Source organism: Primulina eburnea, chromosome 11, assembly GCF_022965805.1.
Source record: "Primulina eburnea isolate SZY01 chromosome 11, ASM2296580v1, whole genome shotgun sequence".
Lineage (NCBI taxonomy): Eukaryota > Viridiplantae > Streptophyta > Magnoliopsida > Lamiales > Gesneriaceae > Primulina > Primulina eburnea.
Genome location: NC_133111.1, coordinates 11809196 through 11830318, shown reverse-complemented (window position 1 = coordinate 11830318; position 21123 = coordinate 11809196). Strand labels below are relative to the sequence as shown.

Below are 21123 nucleotides of genomic sequence, written 5' to 3'. Positions count from 1 at the left end.
TTTACTTATCATTTTCATTGCTTTTAAAAATGCAGCGTTGAAGCATTTTATGTGTTCTTCAAATATCAAGATATTGCATACCAAGTGTTTGATAAAATACTTCAACCAAAATGGTTTTACTCATTCAATTTGCATATATCTTAAATGCTTTACAAAAATGTTTAATCGGTTTCTACGAAAGATTATTTTGAGTGTCTTCCACTTGGATTTAAAATCAAACTCGATTTAATTTATCGGTGTTCAATATTTCAAGAACCGAGCTATCGTAGCTCAAAGATGATCCCCTAATCGATCCTAACAAAATAATATCTAAATTTTATTCACAATAAATTAAAAATATTATCAACAATTTTTGAGTATTACCATACTAATCCAAATATCTAATTATCTCATAATTATGATTTAATATAATTATATATTATAATTAATTATATTTATCTCCAAGATATTATATATGATTTCTAAATTGAATTTATAGCTCGTCATTAATTTGGAAAGAATTATTGGGAACTATGAACTCATAATTAGAAGCTCCAATAAATTGGATAAATGATTAAACTCTTTAATTAATTTATCTAATTTATTAATTCCATAATTATTCCACTAAAAATATAGAATTGCACTCTTCTTCATTATGAATTATCTTACTCTACAAAATTGAGTAGTCTATTGATATAATCATTACATATGGATTAATTTTTCATAGACAATTCGTAATTGAGCTAGGAATTTTCCATTTACCTCTTCGATTAATTTTTATCCTCATTTACCATTCAGTAGTGTGTGGTTCAATTTATAACTTAATTATAAATTAGTTGGTACCAATATTCAGTTCCAGAATTAATAAGTGAGGGAATCTTCTTTCTATTTCTCGCAAGAAGGAATGTATTTCTTGTCTGTGAATTCATATTCCCAGCCATTCATTTCAAATATAAATCTAAAATGCAAGTATTAAGAATGCACAGTTGCAAACTTTAAACAAGCAAATTAAGAAGTATATTGAAATGAACATGGTGTTTACAATCGCTTCAAGATTGAGATTTGTCCATATATGATCATCTTTATGATTTAATTTGAACTCATAGTAACAACAAAATTTATTATGAAATGACTAATTAAATCGATCTCACATATAATCACATTATATATAAATGCCTACATCTTGATGTTCTAACATCGATGATCCAGATAAGATAGTCACATTCATAATGTTCATGGGCCGCATTAGTGATACTTTAGTTAAATATCCCTACTTTAACCAATTCATCGCGGACTTAATTTAAGTGTGTTATTCATAATTTTAATCCTCTTGTTATATATACTAAAATCATAATTACATTCAATAAACAAAAATTTTTACTAAGATAATATTTTCATGCAAACATATCCAATAATAAATATATATTTTTATTAAAAAAAAAGTTTATTGCAATGTTTGAAGACCACTGTCCCCAACAACTGTTTCTTCCCTATTTCTGTTCTTCTCTCGTACCTTCCGTTTCCTTCTTTTGTCTCCCACCCTTTTGGTCGACTTGTGTCCTTTCCTCATTCACCTTCTCCTCGCCACCCCTCCAAAAATTCACGAAAAGCCGAAAAATTTCTCATTTATTCGTCCCGACGCATTTATCTTCTTTTAAGATTTTTTCCATTCTTTCAAGTAATTGGGTTGTTTCTTTTGCTTTGGTTACGATTTTATTTTTAAAATTCTTGGAGGTGGCGATGGATTCCGGAAGGAGGCGTATGAGGTGGGCTTTTCTTATGTTGTTCTTGGTTGATTTGGTGTGTGTGGTGAAGGGTAATGTGGTCTTTGAAGTTCATCACAAATACGGTGTCCGCCGGAAGAAGGCGGGTTTGAGCTCCCTGAGGGCACATGATTCGCGGCGCCATGGCAGAATGCTAGCTTCCATCGATTTTCAATTGGGGGGTGATGGATCACCCACTAATGCAGCGTACGCGTTCCCTACATATGTTTGTCTTCATGTGGATGATCGATTCTGGTTTATGATCATTGGTATTTTATACTCTTGAGAATTTCTCGGCATGTATTACGGAATCATGGTCGAATTCGGGATTTTTATTTTTTATTTTTTTTGCTCTGTTGATAGAATTGTTTCTAATTCGAAATCTGAGGCTTCGAATGCTGTGTATTTATGAGATTTTCTCAGCTGTTCCTATCTTGATTTAGTTTTAAGAGGTTAATTGCTCTTGTTGGTTAGACTGTCTTTTGTTATCCTGTGAAGTAAATTCCACACTTTCCTCATAAGTTTTTATCTGAAGAGGCAAGTACAGTTACATTGGACGAAACATTTATATAGGAATATAATATAATTAATGAAGTAAGTACTACTTTTATGAAGTAATGGTTGATTTGATTGAAGATATAGATGTGCTGGATTTAAGAGATTTATGTAAGATATAGTTTCCTTGCCAGGGAATCCAAAAATTTCCAGTCACTTGTGTTTTCTTGTTTTATACAAAATCTGAACACAGTATGTGTACCCTTGCCTTGTTCAGTTAGATTCTTGTCAAGAAGAAAACAGAATTTTCTCCCAAAAAAGAGAGAAATTTCCTTTGGATTGTCCAAAGGGCAGATGTATGAAAATGGCTTTTTTGTGATTATCGCCTATTATTTCTTAGCCTTGTCAACGTCTATTTATTACAGTTGCTGCAATTAGAAAATGTTTTATTCTTGTTCCTGGAATCAGAGTAAAATGTGGGGATGTATTTCATTCATTATCTCTACTTCCAAAATTTGCAAAAGTCTAGTTTGGTTAGTCATCAATCAGTTATTCGAGTCCAATTGGTTTCTTGAGTGGTGATTATGCACATTGTGATTAGTTGCTGAACAGTTAATCAAATAGAAAGAAGATATGAGAAACTGTCCATCCATAAAGTTACTGTACCTTGTTATTAGGGTGGAAGAATGTTCAAATATCATAACAAAAACATATGAATGGCACCTGATAAATTGGGCTCAAATATTGAGATCCAACAATTAGTTTCTTCACAGATGATGGTTTTGCATACCTTTTCTGATTAACATGACTAAACATGCAACCAAGGAGCTTTATATCTTAGACAAAAAAATGATTCTGAATTCTTGATGCTTTAAAACTAAACATGTATTGATAAATTTGGTGACTGAAAAGATATCATATACATAATTGCTGAACAATGATATTTGTTTCTTTCTTTTCTTTTTATTTCTTTTTTATTTTGCATTCAGATGATATTTGTTTCCAAATGGCTGCAATTATGCAATTCTTTTAGCACGGATTCATTTGATGGTCAAGAACCCTAATTTTACTTTTGCACTAGTTGTCCATTTATGTTAGAAGCCAGTCTTATGAATTTATGTGTATCTTCCCAATGGGTATCAGTTGTCCAACTGTTAGATTGCTAATGACTGTTTTTCCCCAGCTAGTTAGCTTGTTGTTTTTGAAAGTTTTCATTTGATAAATTTGTGCAGGCTCTATTACACAAAAATAACAATTGGGACTCCTCCAGTTGACTATCATGTTCAAGTTGATACAGGAAGTGATATTTTGTGGGTGAATTGTCGTAACTGTCTTAGGTGCCCCACTAAAAGTGAGCTTAATGTACGGCTACTTTCCTGTCCTGTCCTCTTTTCTATTTAATTTTTCTCAAAAATCAAAATTTTAGCAGTTAAATATGGAATTTTAACTCTTATGACTGTCCACTTGCACAATCTGATGTACACCTCATAATCAACTATGTTTCACCTTGGAGCTGGAATGTGTAGCTTATGATTTGTGGTCATCTGCCAGATACCCTTGCAGCAGTATGACTTGACGGCATCCTCCACAGGAAAGAAAATCTCTTGTGACTACGATTTTTGTGCTTCTGTATCCAGCGGTCCTAGTTCAGATTGCAAGGTTGGATTGAACTGTGAATATGCTATTACCTATGGAGATGGGAGCAGAACTGAGGGTTACTTTGTCAGAGATTATTTTAGATTTGATCAAGTGACTGGAAACCTTCAAACTTCAGCAATGAATGGTTCCATAGCATTTGGGTCGGTTTTATATTTCTTTCTCAGAGTTTGGTGTTAGGTTTTTGGGATTGTTTCCAGTTCTCATCATCTTACATCAGCTATTAACTAGGTATCCTATACTAAGCTATTTGCAATACGAACCTTTCACATTGAAACACTAAACCACCTTTAGCACATGTTTGGAACAGCTTCAACTTTGGTGGAAATTGTGGAATCAGTCTCAATTGTTTTTGAACATGTATGCATATATTTTTGGAGGCACATTTAGTAGCTATGACCAACTTTCTAATTAAGAAAATGATGTAACAATATACATTTTTACCTGCTTTTATTGAACACTAGAGCATGAGAAAGTAGATTCGGGAAATATGAAAAAGGGAGAGTACTTGATTTTTTGATTTAATGAAGTTTTTTTTCCATTCTTCTTCATCCATTTTATTGTCCGTACTATGATAGAGGAAAAAGTTTAGTGCCTAATTGATCTCAAGAGACCAGGTAGAAAGGTTGGATTTTTTTCAGGCAGTCTTATGTTAAAGCTGGTAATTTTATTGGTGTATATTATTAATTATCGATGTATGTGAATGAGTTATTATATAATGAAACTATAACAGTTTTACATTTATTATATGCAATGCATGAACATCAATTACTTATGTATAACTATAGCTTTATAAAGAAACCTAAGAACTGTGTGTGTGACTGACTGTATCTTCGACTTCCTATAGAATCGTATTTTTTGCCTGGAAATTGATTTTGTAGTTATGTTTTTTTATATGTACGCTATCAGTATTCAGGGTCCATTATATCACAAATAGGTGGTAATTATATATTATATACACATAAAATAAAGTTATTCTAAGAAATTAAATTTGTGATGTATGAAAGAGAACACGACAGAAAATTTAATCCTTCTCTGAACATATGGTATAAATCAAGTTATAGTGATATATCTTCGTGAGTATCCCCTCCCCTGATATGTCCTCTATACAAGTTGTCTATAATGTATCTTCATGATAATACTTATCATGTGCAGTGTGTCACTTTCCCACATTTGAAAGAAGGTTGCGGTATGCATATAGTTTCCTTCGACAAACGCCTGTAATAAAAATGACACATGCCTGTTGCTATGCATAAGCTCCAGTTCTTGTTAGATATCTAAACCCATATTTTCAATAGTGGCAGGATAAAAATCAGTTGTATTTCTCTTTTGGATAAGGATTTTATTTCTATATTTACCATAGGAAAGATGCAGTCATGCTCTGGGAATTAACTCAGTACATTTTTAAGGGACGGCAAAAGTTTCTCTGCTCTGAGTTTGAGGTATAGGATCAAGAGTAGATTGATGACCATCAGTGTTTTCAGCAATGCCAGTTATATTACATGAATTAACTCAACATATTCTGGATTTTGTGAAACTTTTTTATTTTCTGTTTTTGATTTTCCTTTATTTTTAACTTTTTTGCACCAAGGAGAAGGGAATTTCTTAATTTTCTTCTTTGGATATACCTGAAATAATTTCAGAGGTTGAAATCGTGTTTGTACTCTGTGCTTGCTTCTAAAGTGAGTCTTCCCGGATTCTTTCTTACAACATTTTCCTTGTCAGATTCTTGCAACTTAAATGACATGCCTTTTCTGTCTCTGACACGTGTATTATCTGAGATAGGTGCTCAGCTAAACAATCGGGAGAGCTTGGTTCATCTTCTGAGGCAGTTGATGGAATAATTGGTTTTGGACAAGCAAATACCTCTGTTCTTTCTCAACTTGCTTCTTCTGGAAAGGTGAAAAAGATGTTTTCACATTGCCTGGACAGCTACAAGGGAGGTGGCATATTTGCTATTGGAGATGTAGTTCAGCCAAAAGTAAATAGAACAAAACTCCTCCAAAATGAGTATGTGGCTTTATGACTTGTTTGTTTTTTTCTCTTTTCTGCATTGGAGTTGTATGGGAGATGTTTGTAGTTTATGTTTTATTATGTTGTTTTTATCTGTGTCTGGAGCTATTAGTGGAATCTATCTCCTATGCAGCTGGTCACCTTATGTCAAGAATTTATTTAAAAACCTCGATGCTAATCTGAATTTATACATATGATTGAGAATCTCATTATCACTATGCTTTGAAGCCTTTTATCTTATATCTGGCCCCAAAAATTATGCATTAGCTCTATTATATTACACAGTCCAGCTTCTCATACAGCTTATGAACTTATATGAAAGGGTGCCTGATGATATTATATTCTCTAAAAGTCAAAAAGGTTTTCTTTGGAAAGATGCTAACCTTCACCATTGGTATTATTACATGTGAATAAAGTTGAACCATTTGGTCCTGTCCTGTCTCATTATTCTCCCTGAGGTGGGAGAAGTCAGATTTTTCACCATCTACAGCAAGATCAAATCATCCTAGCAATCACCATGTTTTATACTTTTATTCTAAATTTTTGGCACACTGCACACCATTCATTGTGTTGGTTATTGTCCCATTTTTGCCACAGATCCACTGCAATCACCGTGGCTATTATTTAGCCTGTGAAAAATGATAAAGTTGTTCAGTATTGATTTTTTCAGTAACACTGTTTGTTCTATTCACGTTATAGCTTCTTAAGTAATTACTTCTATTTATTTTATTGATTAACTCTACAATTTTGATTAAACCTTTTTAACAGGCAACATTATAATGTTGCTCTGAAGGAAATTGACGTGGGTGGTCAGTTGCTTGATCTTCCTACTGATATATTTGACACGGGATCTAGTACGGGAACTATAATTGACAGTGGCACGACCTTGGCCTATCTTCCAAATAATGCTTATCAACAGGTTGTAGACAAGGTAAATCTAATATTTTCAGACTTCTCGGAGTTATCAATACATTCTTGGTACTAATGTATGTTCATATTATTTACTCATTGATCTATAACATATCCTCTCTCTCTCTCTCTCTCTCTCTCTCTCTCTCTCTCTTCCAATTTGTATATCTTTGTCATTAGATGATGGCTCAGCAACCAAATTTGAAAACTCATATAGTTGATCAGCAGTTCAAATGTTTTTACTACAGTGAGAAGTAAGTTTCATTTCTTAGCTGCAACACCCTCTTTCGTTTTCTTTATCTATTTTTGTGTGGGTGCTATAAATGCCAGTATAATACAACAAATACAAGCCAATGCCCTGTTCTAGTTAACATGTTCTCTTCACTAAAATCTGCACATTTGTAACTTTAAATTAAATTGTGATTCAAGCTCGAGTTCGATTTGAAACTCGAAAATTCAAATATTTTTTGCTTGAATTCGGTTCTAATCAAGGCTCAAGTTCGAGCACGGCTAGAAATATTGGACACAGTTTGCGAGCTACTACAAAATAAATATCCGAAAAGTTCGAAATATATTTATTTAATATATAATTATATTATATTACTAAACTATTAAAGCTCACGATTGACTTGCGAACCATCGAACAAACAAATTTTATCTCGAAAAAAGTTTAAACATATTTGAGTGGGGCTCGAATTGATAATTTCAAACACAAATCAAATATTTTTCGAATCGGCTCGATTCATTTGCACTTCCGGTAATATTCATTGAATTGGGTACGGGTATAGTGAAGAATTTTCAAATTGACCTTTCTCAAGCTTAAAGTGGTTGAGTTTGTTATGGACAAAGTTATTGGAGAATATTTGTAAGTTTGAAGGGATGATTGCCCAATAATGAAACTACATTCTTGATATTGAATGTCAGATCTAATTTTGAAAGGAAAGTAGTCAAAATGTTTTAAGAGATTCATTTATTGATGGTCTAGTTGTATCTTATTAAAGATTTTAATGGATCCAAAATTGTAAAATCTTTTAATATAGTAGTTTTTATTATAATTTCGTTCAGACCTTTGTGTCTTTTGTTCTATCTCAGTAAACAACTTCAACCTTTGTTGTCTGGGTGAGTGAAACAATATTGTAAGATGTCAGGACGTTATTGTGGTTAATAGAGAAATATGGCAAATAAAGGAGAATGAAACATAAATCTTATTCCTTATCAAATGAAGAGTATGCGATGCAAATATATAGAAACTTATCCTACCAAACTTCCCTAAATAAACTGGTCTAATGTAATCCAATAAAACTTTAAAAGACTAGAGATAAATATTTCTATCTACTAATAAGATAATACAATCAATATTAAATACTCCTCTCAAGTTGGGTTATAGATGTTGATCATGCCTAGCTTGGAACTCATATCTTCAAAGATTGCCAATGAAGAGCTTTTGTTAGGATGTCTGCAAGTTGCATGCGAATAGATATGTAGCTAAGCTCAATTATCTTCTTCGCAAGTTTCTCACTTATAAAATGTCGATCCACTTCAATATGTTTGGTTTGATCGTGGTAGACAGGATTTATTGTAAAGGCCCTAAAACTCTTTGCTTGAAAAATTGCGGAATTTCTTTTAAAAGAAACTTAAATGGCCTCATTCATAAAATCGACTGATGAATCAAATTCAGTGTTTAAAATAATAGCAGCGGAAAAATAAAGTTTGTCAACAACAACAATTTAAAATTTATCCAACGACTGATAAAATTGTTTGCGGAAAAATAACAACTGCTGCACTGAGGTCCTCGGGTGCCACTACTGCCGACCCAAGCTGGCTCACTGGTCCCCGCCCTCGGCCCTGGCCTCATCAGTACCTACAACAATCAAGTCTAGTGAGCCTAAAGACTCAGCATGCATATATCGCAGGTAACGAGTAAAATCTGAAGTAAAATATGCATGGGATAAAATATCATGTCATGAGGCATGCTGAAAATAATCTGTACTGAGCAATTATGAAACGTGCATAACTGAACTGAAAATCACAGTAAAAATATTTGCTCTTGGAGCCCTGCACTGAAATAACTGGTAAAATTTTCTGTTGAGATTATGGTCTACGCCTGTGGCCCCTGCACTAAGCTGAACTGATCGGTAACTGGCTACCGGGGAGTCTGAAACTGAACTGAGCTGGCCGGTCACTGGCGACCGGGTGGTACCAAACTGAACTGAGCGGTCACTGGCGACCGTATAAAATAATACTCCCACATAGTGAATGAACCACGAGCCATATCGCATAAATCTCAAAAAAATCATTTTCTATTTAATGCACGTAAAATAATTAACTGGCATAATGAAAATTCCTGTATATTTTACCAACTGGATTGGATTGGATCGTCCCCAGGCTCGCTGCAACCTAACGGTGTCATGAAAATATGCAATATATTCTTCTTGACCAAACTATGCAATTAAGTTTGAAAATGCGACGATCACGTCTAACGTCTTCGTATTTAATCATGACCCCGAACCAACCCGAACCAACGTGACGTCATGATTAAAATACGCCTAAAATTATGAATTTATGCTCCTAATATGATGAGGGTCGAAATCTAGGTAAATGGAGGCCAAAACATGAAACGCTCTTTCGAGAGTCAATTTGGCACATCGCACCGTAATTTCTCGTACGACCTCAAAAATGATCCAAATCACGAACGGTCAAAAACATGACCTTCCCAACTCGATGAGGCACTGTCCAGTCCAAGGCCATAGGCTAAAAGCCAACCAAGAACTCAAACGAGCCTTCGCACCGACACAGCAACTTGCTGTCCAAAAACAGCAGCTGTACATGTGCTTTTCTTGTGTCGTTTTCGAGTCCGCCGGCCATTGGGGCTTGCACCACCGACCAGAGACCCTTACCAACATCCCAAGGAAGGATTTGAACCATGGCTAAGGGCACAAGACCAGCCACAATTCGCACCACACCAGAAACAAGACTACACACCTAGCCGAGGAAGAAAATCTGCGCGCTTAGGGTGTTTGGTTTCGCTTCTTGTCTCGTGTCGTTCCAGTGACCATTTCATTGACCATGGCACGATCTAGACATCTAGGGGCAAGGTGTAAACCGTGGCTAAGGGCCCTAGGCCAACCAAGATTCACACCACGCCACAACAAAACGACTACACTTGCTGTCAAATGAAGGGGCCGAAAGGGGAGGGGGGCTGTTCTGATGTTTTGATTAAAAACCGGGGAACCATGGACCAAGCCACCAAAAAGGGCGACTTAGTCACGTCTTAGACATGCTAGGGAAGCGATCTAACCATGGCTATAGGCCCTTAGGGCAGCCAAGATCAGATCCCTTTCCCATGACAGCAGAACAGATTTTTCGAACACAACTCTGTACCTACGGGTTGCTTGCTGTCATATCGTTTTTCCAGCAAGCATGGGGGCTGAAAGAATGGACCATCATGGTCCTAATGCATCCTACTACATGTCTATAAGTCGCCTTGGGAGCCTGGAGTCGATCCAATACCTGAAACTCACAAACCAAAAGAAACCGTGAAATGCATCTTAAAATTCGAAAATTCTGCATATGTAAGTTTCTGAAATTTGCTGATATAATTCGGTTTTAGCATGATGAAATCTGATCATGTACTGAAAAATACTTGATAATATGACTTGATTGAGGTTTAGAAAAAGTATATACATGCCTTGGGTTTTTCGTTTGAAAGAAGCGAACGAAACAACGACGACGCGACGCGGAGGAGTGGAGCGCTTTCTTCCCTTTCCTTCTACTCGATTTCTCTCCCGTTCTTTCTAGCTAAGACTCACGATATTTCTCTCTGGTTTAGGCTCTGGAAATCTCGAAATTAAAGAGGGGAGAATGGTTGGGAGAGTGAGGGAGAGATCCACTAAAAATGGGATACAAATGCAAGATCAAGTCTCCACTATTTTGAAATTTGAATTTTTGTTGGGTATCAAATGATTTGTTGGGGAGATAATGCATGGGATGGCCGATTATTCTAGCTAGAATAGGGTAGGATAATGCTTGTTAGATAATTAAATGGTGCTCCCAAAAATCCAAGAATTAATCCACTAATTAAATTCAAAGAAAAGATAAAAAGGGGATAAGGCAAATGAATTGTCTACTAACCAAGGTGTGGCCGATAATTTAACAAATAAATGGAGGGGAATTATTTCCTAACTAGTAAATTTATAATCTTTAAAAGCTTTACTTATCCCTTAATTAATTTAGTGAACTAACCCCATAATTAAGGAACTTAATTAAATTTATTTTTCTACTTACCTCAAGTAATTTAAATAATTCCTTAAACTTCTTTTTAACTTAAATTAACTTACTTGCTAGCTAAATAAAATCCTGGATATATTTTCTGAAATCTTAAATTTATCTCTAAACTCCAACTCCGGTCCGGCCTCACTGAAATAACTGAAAGAATAAAATTAAACTGCTGGCTAAAAATAATTAACTTCAAATAAAAGCATTTAAGAAAAATCATGCAATGAAGTCAATTAAATTTAAAATACTAGAATTATGCGTGGCTTATACGTAGACTGATTTACGAGTTCTACATTTATGGCTATACTTATCTCTTCTTGATTGTCACACATTAGATCCACAAGATGATCATCCTCCAATTTTAATTTACTGAGGAGTCGTTTGAGCCTCATTCCCTCGCAAATTCCATTAACTGGTGGATGATATTTTACTTCAGCACTATTGCAAGCCACCACTGGTTGTTTCTTACTCCTCCAGGCGAATAGATTTCCCCAAACAAAAGCACAGTAACCAGAGGGTAGAGCGTAATCGCTTTGGGAGCCTGCCCAACCAGTATCACTGCATACATTGACATTTCTGCTAAAGTTTTTTTTTTGAACAACAATCCCTTCCTAGGAGTCCGTTTAGGTATCTTAATACCCAATACACTGCTTCCGTGTGTTCGTCGGTTGGATTATTCATAAATGACTCATAACACTAACAACAAATCCAATATTTGGTCGTGTGTCACAAATAGATTAGTTTGCCAACTAATCGATGATATCTTCCCTTGCCAACTTGAGAAGAATCTTTCTCATCCCTATTTTGACGTTTGGATCCATTGGAGTTTCTATCGGTCAGCACCCTAGCATACCTGTTTCGTTCAAGCTATGTAGCTCAAACACCTTAAAAAAAATTATGACGTATCGGATACGACACGCGGATACGCTTGTCGGGTATGGAAAAATCAGTGTCGTTGACTTTTTTAGGGTTGACCAGTCACGGGAAAAAAATTTGAATTTGTTTTTGTTTTTTCTTTTTAGATCATTGCTCTGAAGATGTACATTATACATAGTTACATACCTATGTATTATATTTATATCTCTAAAATTTTTAATTTTTAACACTAAATTTATATATATATATATAATATTTATATATTTTTTAAAAATTGTCGTATCCTAGCCGTATCGTGTCTTATATTTTCAAAATTTGTCGTATCGCCGTCCATATCGTATTCGATACGATACCCGTACCAGTTCCTGTATCCATGCAACATAGCCTTCAAGAGCTCTACTGCATATTTTCTTTGAGAGCTTGATATTTCACGGGCTGATCTGGGCAGAGGTGAATTTGTAGAACCAAGCTCGAGGAGATTGTTTGAGGCCCTATAGTAACTTTCGTAGCTTACACACTTTTTTGATTGTTGTTTTGGATTCAAATCCTGGTGGGATATCCATTAGACTTCTTCCTCAAGATCTCCATTAAGAAATGTGTTCTTCACATCAAGTTGATACAACGGCCCATCTAAGTTCGCTGCTACTAAAAAAAGTACGCGGATGGTGCTGAGTTTAGCAATAGAGGCAAAAGTCTCTTGGTAGTCAATCCCATAAGACTGTGTGTATCCTTTTGCTACTAACCGTCATTTGAAACGTTCAATACTTCCATCGGCTTTGTGTTTATCCATGAAAATCCATTTGTATCCAACCGTCCTCTTTCCTTGTGAAAGCTCAGTGATCTCCAAGTATTATTTTTTTCAAGTGCCTTTATTTCATCATGAGTGCCTGCTTTCCAATTTGGGTTTGGAGGGCTTCTTCGATGGAAGATGGAATCTGAACTTGATCTATCCTGGATACAAAAACTTGATATGCAGGTGATATATGTTCAAAAGAGGCAAAGTTGCATATCGGATGTTTTGTACAGTTCTAGTTCCTTTTTTCATTGCAATAGATCTATCATCTGGATCATTGTGTTCAAATACATGAGAGTCATTGTCAAGTTCAATAATACCTTTATTGATCTCGCAGAGAACTGGTGGTGGAGAAGTGTCATTGGCTGGCTGTTTTTGTACTAGATCTTGTTGACTCCTCGGTTCAAGTGGCTTCCTACGAGGATAGACCTGAAGTTGTAATTTGGTAGGGGTGTGATTGAGATTATCATTTGTGGTTGGATCAAGTGTGTTGTTGTGCTCGGGTTCTCCAGGAAGGTCATGATGGCCTGTGGTTTCAGTTGGTTCCCAAATTTGAGGTTCACCAACTCTGTTGTTGTCCCTTTGAACTGCGGAATTGGGGTAAAAAGGCTCATTCTCGAAGAAGGTAACATCCATGGATGTGTAAAATCTCTTAGTTGCCGGAGAACAACACTTATGCCCCTTACGATTTGGAGCATAACCAAGGAAAATGCATTTAACCGCCCTAGGGTCATTGTTGGTAAACAGTAAGGATCTTACAACTTCAAGCAAGAACACAACTCCTATCAGTCCGCAAAACTCGAATTTGTGCAAAAAATTGAGTTTGGAGCATGATGTGAATTTTTTTGAAAAGTTGCGTTGTTTCATATTTGTCCTTATTAAATAGACCTAAGAAACACGAGTATGGTCGTCCACAAACAGGAGAAACCAACGGGTACCAGTGATATTTTTGACATTGGAAGGTCCCCAGATGTCACTATGAATTAGGGAAAAAGGTGTGGATGATTTATATGGTTCTGTGGTGAAGGTATTCCGTGTTTGCTTTGAGATTTAACAAATATCACGAGGGACATGTAAATTTTTATTACTGAAAAAATATGGAAACAATTTTTCGATGTAGTACAAAAAGTTTGGATGTCCTAACCTATAGTTCTATAATAGTTTTCGACTGAGAAATAGAAATAAAATTCGACGACAACTGATGGTTACTCGAGAAGTCCTTCATCCTAAGGAGGTACAGGCCCAACACAAAAATCAGAATTGGCAATTGTCCCTTCCTGATGCCAGTTCCTGAAAAATACAAGAGTCAATCGGAAACATTGCACTGCACTGTTGATTGTACTTAAAGGTCTGCACAAGTAAGACATTTTTTAAACTCAGATTTGGAGAAAGTTGAACAGAACCCGAACTAACCACTTTCGAGCAAGACCCATTAGCTATTTGGATAGATTGAGTGCCCTGAAACATACAGTATGGTGCAAAAAGTGTCACCAAAAGCGCCCGTTGCAGAGTCTTCCCATAATTTTGAGAACGTTGTGGACCTTGCACTCCAGTGGGCTTCATAGATTCTTCTGATTGTTTAAATGGAGGACGGTGAGTGGCCAGGGCCGATCCATGTGCTCGGGTTCTCTAGGAAGGTCATGATGGCCTGTGGTTTCAGTTGGTTCCCAAATTTGAGGTTCACCAACTCTGTTGCTGTCCCCTTGAACCATGGAATTGGGGTAAAAAAGCTCATTCTCGAAGAAGGTAACATCCATGGATGTGTAAAATCTCTTAGTCGCCGGAGAACAACACTTATGCCCCTTACGATTTGGAGCATAACCAAGGAAAATGCATTTAACCGCCCTAGGTTCAAGTTTGTCACCGTGTTGGGAGTGAATGAGGACAAAGGTGGAGCACCCAAAACTTCGAGAGAGATGCTAGGAAGCAGATGTGTGATTGGATACGAGTTGTGTACCTCAACACTCGAGATGGCGTTCTACTAATGAGGTATGTTGCAGTAAGAATTGATCACCCCAGAAACAACGAGGGTCATTGTTGGTAAACAGTAAGGATCTTACAACTTCAAGCAGGAACACAATTCCTATCAGTCCTAAGAACTCGAATTTGTGCACAAAATTGAGTTTGGAGCATGATGTGAATTTTTTTGAAAAGTTGTGTTGTTTCATATTTGTCCTTCATTAAATGGACCTAAGAAACGCGAGTATGGTCGTCCACAAACAGGAGAAACCAACGGGTACCAGTGTTATTTTTGACATTGGAAGGTCCCCAGATGGCACTATGAATTAGGTAAAAAGGTTTGGATGATTTATATGGTTGTGTGGTGAAGGTATTCCGTATGTGCTTTGAGATTTGATAATTATCACAACGAGGGACATGTAAATTTTTATTACTGAAAAAATTATGGAAACAGTTTTTCGATGTACAACAAAAAGTTTAGATGCCCTAACCTATAGTTCTATAACAGAATGTCACTGTCTTTTTTCGACTGAGAAATAGAAATAAAATTCGACGACAACTGATGGTTACTCGAGAAGTCCTTCATCCTAAGGAGGTACAGTCCAACACAAAAATCAGTATTGGCAATTGTCCCTTCCTGATGCCAGTTCCTGAAAAATACAGGAGTCAATCGGAAACATAGCACTGCACTAATGATTGTACTTAAGGTCTGCACAAGTAAGACATTTTTTAAACTCAGATTTGGAGAAAGTTGAACAGAACCTGAACTAACAACTTTCGAGCAAGACCCATTAGCTATTTGGATAGATTGAGTGCCCTGAAACATACTTTTTGCACCAAAAGCGCCCTTGCGGAGTCTTCCCATAATTTTGAGAACGTTGTGGACCTTGCACTCCAGTGGGCTTCATAGATTCTTCTGATTGTTGAGATGGAGGACGGTGAGTGGCCAGGGCCGATAAATCAAGGGTATTTGAGGTACTGAGGGAAGTGCCTAACATCACTTTCCTACGACTTTCTTCTTGCCGAACATCAGAGAATGCTGTCTGAAGGCTGGGCAATGGCTTAGTTGCAAGAATCTGCCCCCTTCATCGAGATTACTGTCGAGGCCCAAATGGAATTTTAATACACGCTACTGTTCAATATTGGATTGGTATAGTTGCTCCATATAATCCCTCTGTCATAGATCATGAAGAAGGCTTTGTTGCCAAGAGCTTCGCTGTATTGTCACTGGATGAGTAAGCATCTCGCTCTGCCTCCTAGATTTTTTTTGCAGAATGGTAATAAGGAAATTTACTCCTATCTCCGAGGTCATGGAATTAATTAGCCATGACATAACCAAGTTGTTCTCTAGCTTCCATGCTTTGAATTTTGGGTCATCGAATTCCGGTCATGAAGATGTCTCCGATAAGAGTTAATCTTTTCCTCGTCCACTTATGAATATAATCATACATATTGTGACCATTGGAGAAAGTTTTGTCCATTTAATTTATGGCATGTGATTGACAGAGGAGAGGCATCGCCCAGTCCATGGGTCACCGGCACTGTTGCGGTACTGGTGGTGGAGGTAGCTGAAGAATAGGAAGAGGAGGAATTAGAAGACGCCATACTGTATTTAGTCATCGGCAATTTCTGGCTCTCGATACGATGTGGTTATAGAGAAATAGGGCAAATAAAAGAGAAGAAAATGTAAATCTTATCCCTCATCTAATCAAATGAAGAGTATACAATGCAACTATTTAGAAACTTATAGTACCAAACATCCCTAAATAAACTGATCTAATCTAATCAAACAATAAAAGACTAGAAATAAAGATAAATTCCTATCTTATTATATTTATGATTGATTTTAAAATCAAGATGCTGCATAAATAAATGTCATAGTTTGATTCTGCTGATCTTTAGCTGTCAAGTGTTCCTTGAAACTATGATAGCTTGTGAAGATTAACAACCGTTGTCCAATCACTGAAATAGACACAATGTTTTTTTTTTGATAAAAAACTAGAATTTTATTATAATAATGAAATAGAGACATTGTAAATCACTACTAATGCTCAACTGGTAATGAATGTACACAATAATCCTGCAGTACTCTTCATTGTTCGTGGGATATATTCTTTAAGAGCTAAAACTAAGAACTAGTTGCTGGTTTTGCTTTATCATGTGTGCACCAAATTTGGAGTCTCTTTTCTGATTAACCATTTTCAGTATGTTTCTTTTGTTTGCTTGAACTTGCCTATATTAATGCAACCGTTTCTCCTCGATGAACTTTGCCTTCATAAAATCTAATATAATTATCTGAACGCTTTTGCAGTGTTGACGACAGATTTCCAGTTGTAACATTTCATTTTGAGGGCGGACTCTCTTTGCCAGTTTATCCTCATGATTATCTGTTTGCTGTTCGTGTAAGTAAGCCGATTAATTTGGTTGGATATCATTGTTGATTGTGTGGGGATGATTGATTCGTCTTTTAGCTACTAGTGTGTCATACTGACTGATTAAACTTGATAATGCAAACCCGTAGAGAAAAAATAACTAAGATTCAGATAAATAGACATTTCTTTTTCATTTATTTTATTGTTTATTAATAGTTGTTCCAGTTCCTCTTGTTTTGATGTCATATATTTATGTGACGAGCATCTGGTAAATTAGTATTGATTGATTATTAGAATTGGGTGAGGATGGGTAAGTGGGGAAAACGATCTGTTGTGTGTTCATGGGAAGCTATCAAAGGCGAAAGATATACAGATGGACTGATACTGATACTGTTTAGTTGTAAAATATGAAGACGTGAGTGTAATGAATAATCTGGACAGACTTTATATTTTTTATTATTTCCTGTGAAATAAGTAGTTTCTCATCGTGATGCTTATTGTTAAGCTAGCTTATGCAGGAGAATGATGAGAAAGGGCTTCTTAAAGGATTTGAGGTGGATGTGTGACTGAGCCTCACATCAATTATAGAAGGAAATTGATGAGAAAGGGCTTCTTAAAGGATTTGAGGTGGATGTGTGACTGAGCCTCACATCAGCTATAGAATTTTCATATCACTGGCGACCTAGTATTATATGCGGCTAAGAAAGGCATATTCTCAGGTACTTTATAAGCGGGTCTGAGATTGTTCTGCACTTGAAGATGATTCTGATGACAGCTGAACCATCACTTGGTGATGAACACACCTTTTTTGTATGTCCTCGGGAGCTTTGACAGCAAGTTTCAAAAGTTAGAAATCTATCATTGAATTTTGTAGGAATAACGAATTTCTAAGGCTGGCACTTGTGATTACAAAAAAAGCTGTTGTATGCTTGACATGAACATAGTAATCTTGGGGTCTTCAAAAAATTGAATGACAATGCAAGGAAAGCAAGTTACGACAGCAAATGTTATTGACTTGATGTACAAAAAGGGACTCAAATATTTTCAATATTCCTGCTGGATCTCCAGATTTGTCAAATGAATTGTGCAATGCTGTATAGCTAAGAGTGTAAGCAATGAATGAGATGGTCTGGAAGAAAGTTATGGCAAGGAATTTATGCTAAACGCAAGGACTATATTGAAAACTGCTTCCATTAATTGATCTTCCAGAGATGAGGGCATGGGTAGCATCTCTTATTTCCTGGCTTATAGTCCACAAAAGCTGATGTCAGTTATTTCAGACATGATGAATCATCATAGAGAGGCAAAGCCGGTATTTTTCCTTGTGTAATGTAATTGCCTGGTTCTCAGTATGTTTGGGACGTTGCTATTTTCAGGGTTTATAGAAAGAGAACTGATACAGAGGATGGAGTTGAAGCATAAATATACCGATGAAAAATAAATAATTATCTAAAAATTTCTTTACTTTAAGACATTTAAAAGCTGTTATCCATGGAGACAAAATTCCACAACGTTTTTGCTGTAAAAGTTCAACATTAACTGTTGCTTGTTTGTCCTACAGCTGCTGGAGTCTTACCATTACATTTATGCCTGTATCTAAGGTGTTAATATTTTAGAATGGAGCACGTGCCATTCTGTAATGTTGGAAAGATTTATCATGAGTATTTAATAGTGTTTGAGTTTCTGTTCGCTAGAAAAACATTGTCATTTTGTCTTTTCAGTTGCTTTTCAGGATGTCATCACCAAAATATTAAAGGTTTCATGTGCTGAAAACCTTGCTTTTGCAGGATACTGAATATTGTATAGGTTGGCAAAACAGTGAAATGCAGACAAAGGACGGAAAAGAAATCACTATTTTGGGAGGTATATTTCAATTTCAGTTTCAGTTTTATATAATTGTTGCATATTGTATCGATAATGCAGATATATTTGTTTCTTTTAATTTGGAACAATATACAATTGATGTGACTTAGTTCTAAGCACAGTTGTTTGAAGATTCCCTGTTTAATTGTTAGACTAGCAAAGAAAATTTCAAATATAGTACATTCAGCACCAATGGCATTTGTAGATTTTACTCTAACTTCATGTGTGAAAATCGTGTCAACATGGTGTATAGAGGTTGCCTGCTTTGAACCCTTTTTATCTATATCTCAATGGTCTATGTATCTGATTTGATAATCTTTTCTTGTCAAGGGAAACAAACATAATGGGCCCTTTCTGGATTTATTGATACGTGGCCTGTTTCTTAGTTGGCTAATTTCAGTAGCTGTTTGAATTCCTCGCATGGTTTGCATGCATAATCGCTAGTGAGAACTATTAGGGGTCCTTAGTGTGGAATATGATTAAATATAATGTCATATAAGTATTTTACCCGTTGTTCTAATAAACTGTGCTGGTGAGCATGTGCAGAAGCTACTTTATTTTTAGTCTGTTCTCTAATGGGTGTATCATTAGTTCTAACGATCAACCTGACAAAGTCTCGCAACTTGTCTCAAAACCAGAATAAATGAGCTACTTGATGACCATTTTTTTTTTTGGAATAAACTACTTGATGACTTGAAAGAGTTTATGTGGTTCATTTTTTATTCATTTGTTTGCAGATCTAGCATTATCAGACAAGCTTATTTTGTATGACCTCGAAAATCAAACCATTGGATGGACACAATATAACTGTGAGTTTAAGTATAGTTTGTGATTGAGTTCCATGGTTGAAGTTTGGTCATATAATCTCATTTTTATACCTTGTCAATATCAGGCTCATCTAGCATCAAATTAAATGATGACGTTACTGGAAATACTTATGCTGTTGCCGCCCATAATATATCTGCTGCGTTCAATATGTCTGGCATGAATTTTCTATCATTCTTTTTACTAATTGCGGCCCTCCTCAACCTCATAGAATGAACTTCTGTCACAAAGAGAAGTATCGAGAAGTGCTGTTTATGTTGTACCATAGCAAAAAGGTTTGAGCTACACAGCATTGTGATGAATCTTTGTATTAACCTCAGGGAAATATAGCTTGAGAACTTTTTTTTTTCCTACCATTTTTCATCTTTTCATCAAAGTTGGTTCTAGCTTCCGCACCCATCAAGTATCACAGGTCAGACTTTTCAAGTACTCTTGGTTTGACATTTTTTCCCCAACAGGAGATGTCACAGAAGTTACACATCGAAAATGTCGACTTTTTATTCTTCCCAAATCCTTGTTGTATCGTTATACTGGCCCACTTATTGTATTATTGTATATCTTTTTTGCCTTTAAATTTATTATTTTACATTTAAAGGCATAAAGATATATAATAATACAATAGGTGGGCAACTGAAAATGTCCACTTTTGTTCTTCCCAAATTCTTATTATCTTCTTTATAATAATAATGTTTCATACTGGAACTGGAATTATAACCAAGCGGTTCGGTTTGGGATTTCACCTTTCATGGGATCTAGAACCATTGGTTCAGAAACCGGGATCAGGCCTATTTATGCTGGCGTAATTGATATTTTCGATAAACGTTATGGATAAAGAGTATATGGTAAAACAGAATATATTCAGAGAATAGTGACAAACATTAGTTACACAAAATCTAAGCTTCATTTTTTCTGGTGTGTCTGTGTAGAATAAAATTAACATGCCCAATGTGCCTTTACAGAGTTGTCCTCAAGATAGGCAACCGCAAGAAATAATGCAACCTGATATAGATCTCTCTGAAGACCATCCATCGTTCCTTTGCGAAACTGGATCAAGAAATAACAGTACACATCAGTCAAATAATCAGTTTTGGTGGAGAGAATTCTGTGTCAGTGTAATGGGCTTTCACCTTTGTTGGATCACCAGGAGGATCTAGGTAGATTTCCGTATTCTTATTCTCTGTTTGGAAGCGATTCGTCAAGTCCATGAATTTAGAAACATCCTTTCCTGTTTGAACCATGGCAAATAGTCATCTTGAAGTCCAGAACCATGATTGAACTATAGGCGACGAATCAGATAAATCCCAAGTCTCCTCGTGCTCGATAACTTGCCCACTGATCTGACTTA

The 21123-nt window shown here is 35.9% G+C and overlaps 1 protein-coding gene across 7 annotated transcripts; it reads left to right on the top strand.

The window, feature by feature from the left end:
• The first annotated feature begins 1436 nt into the window (after positions 1-1436).
• LOC140806401 (aspartic proteinase 39-like) lies at positions 1437-20911 on the top strand. Of its 7 annotated transcripts, none has more exons than XR_012112483.1 (11): positions 1437-1949; positions 3470-3599; positions 3789-4036; positions 5679-5903; positions 6675-6837; positions 6996-7069; positions 17030-17120; positions 18878-18953; positions 19691-19762; positions 19846-20053; positions 20738-20911. XR_012112483.1 is itself a non-coding variant. In XM_073163052.1 (10 exons), exons 1-10 carry the CDS (start codon positions 1720-1722, stop codon positions 19992-19994), a joined length of 1458 nt encoding a protein of 485 aa, XP_073019153.1. In that variant the 5' UTR covers positions 1437-1719; the 3' UTR covers positions 19995-20474. The 7 variants fall into 7 exon arrangements, 4 of the variants coding, with proteins under 4 accessions (XP_073019153.1, XP_073019154.1, XP_073019156.1 ...); XR_012112482.1 differs by having other exon boundaries at positions 19846-20190; positions 20738-20876; XR_012112484.1 differs by lacking the exons at positions 19846-20053; positions 20738-20911 and adding an exon at positions 17682-17809 and having other exon boundaries at positions 19691-19728.
• The last annotated feature ends 212 nt before the right edge of the window (positions 20912-21123 follow it).

Bases quoted from the DNA above. Each gene is read 5' to 3' on its own strand.
- LOC140806401 (XM_073163052.1), top strand. From the start codon at position 1,720: ATGGATTCCGGAAGGAGGCGTATGAGGTGGGCTTTTCTTATGTTGTTC. The intron at 4,037-5,678 runs GTCGGTTTTATA...TATCTGAGATAG, and splicing joins AATGGTTCCATAGCATTTGG to GTGCTCAGCTAAACAATCGG. The intron at 18,954-19,690 runs GTATATTTCAAT...ATTTGTTTGCAG, and splicing joins AGAAATCACTATTTTGGGAG to ATCTAGCATTATCAGACAAG.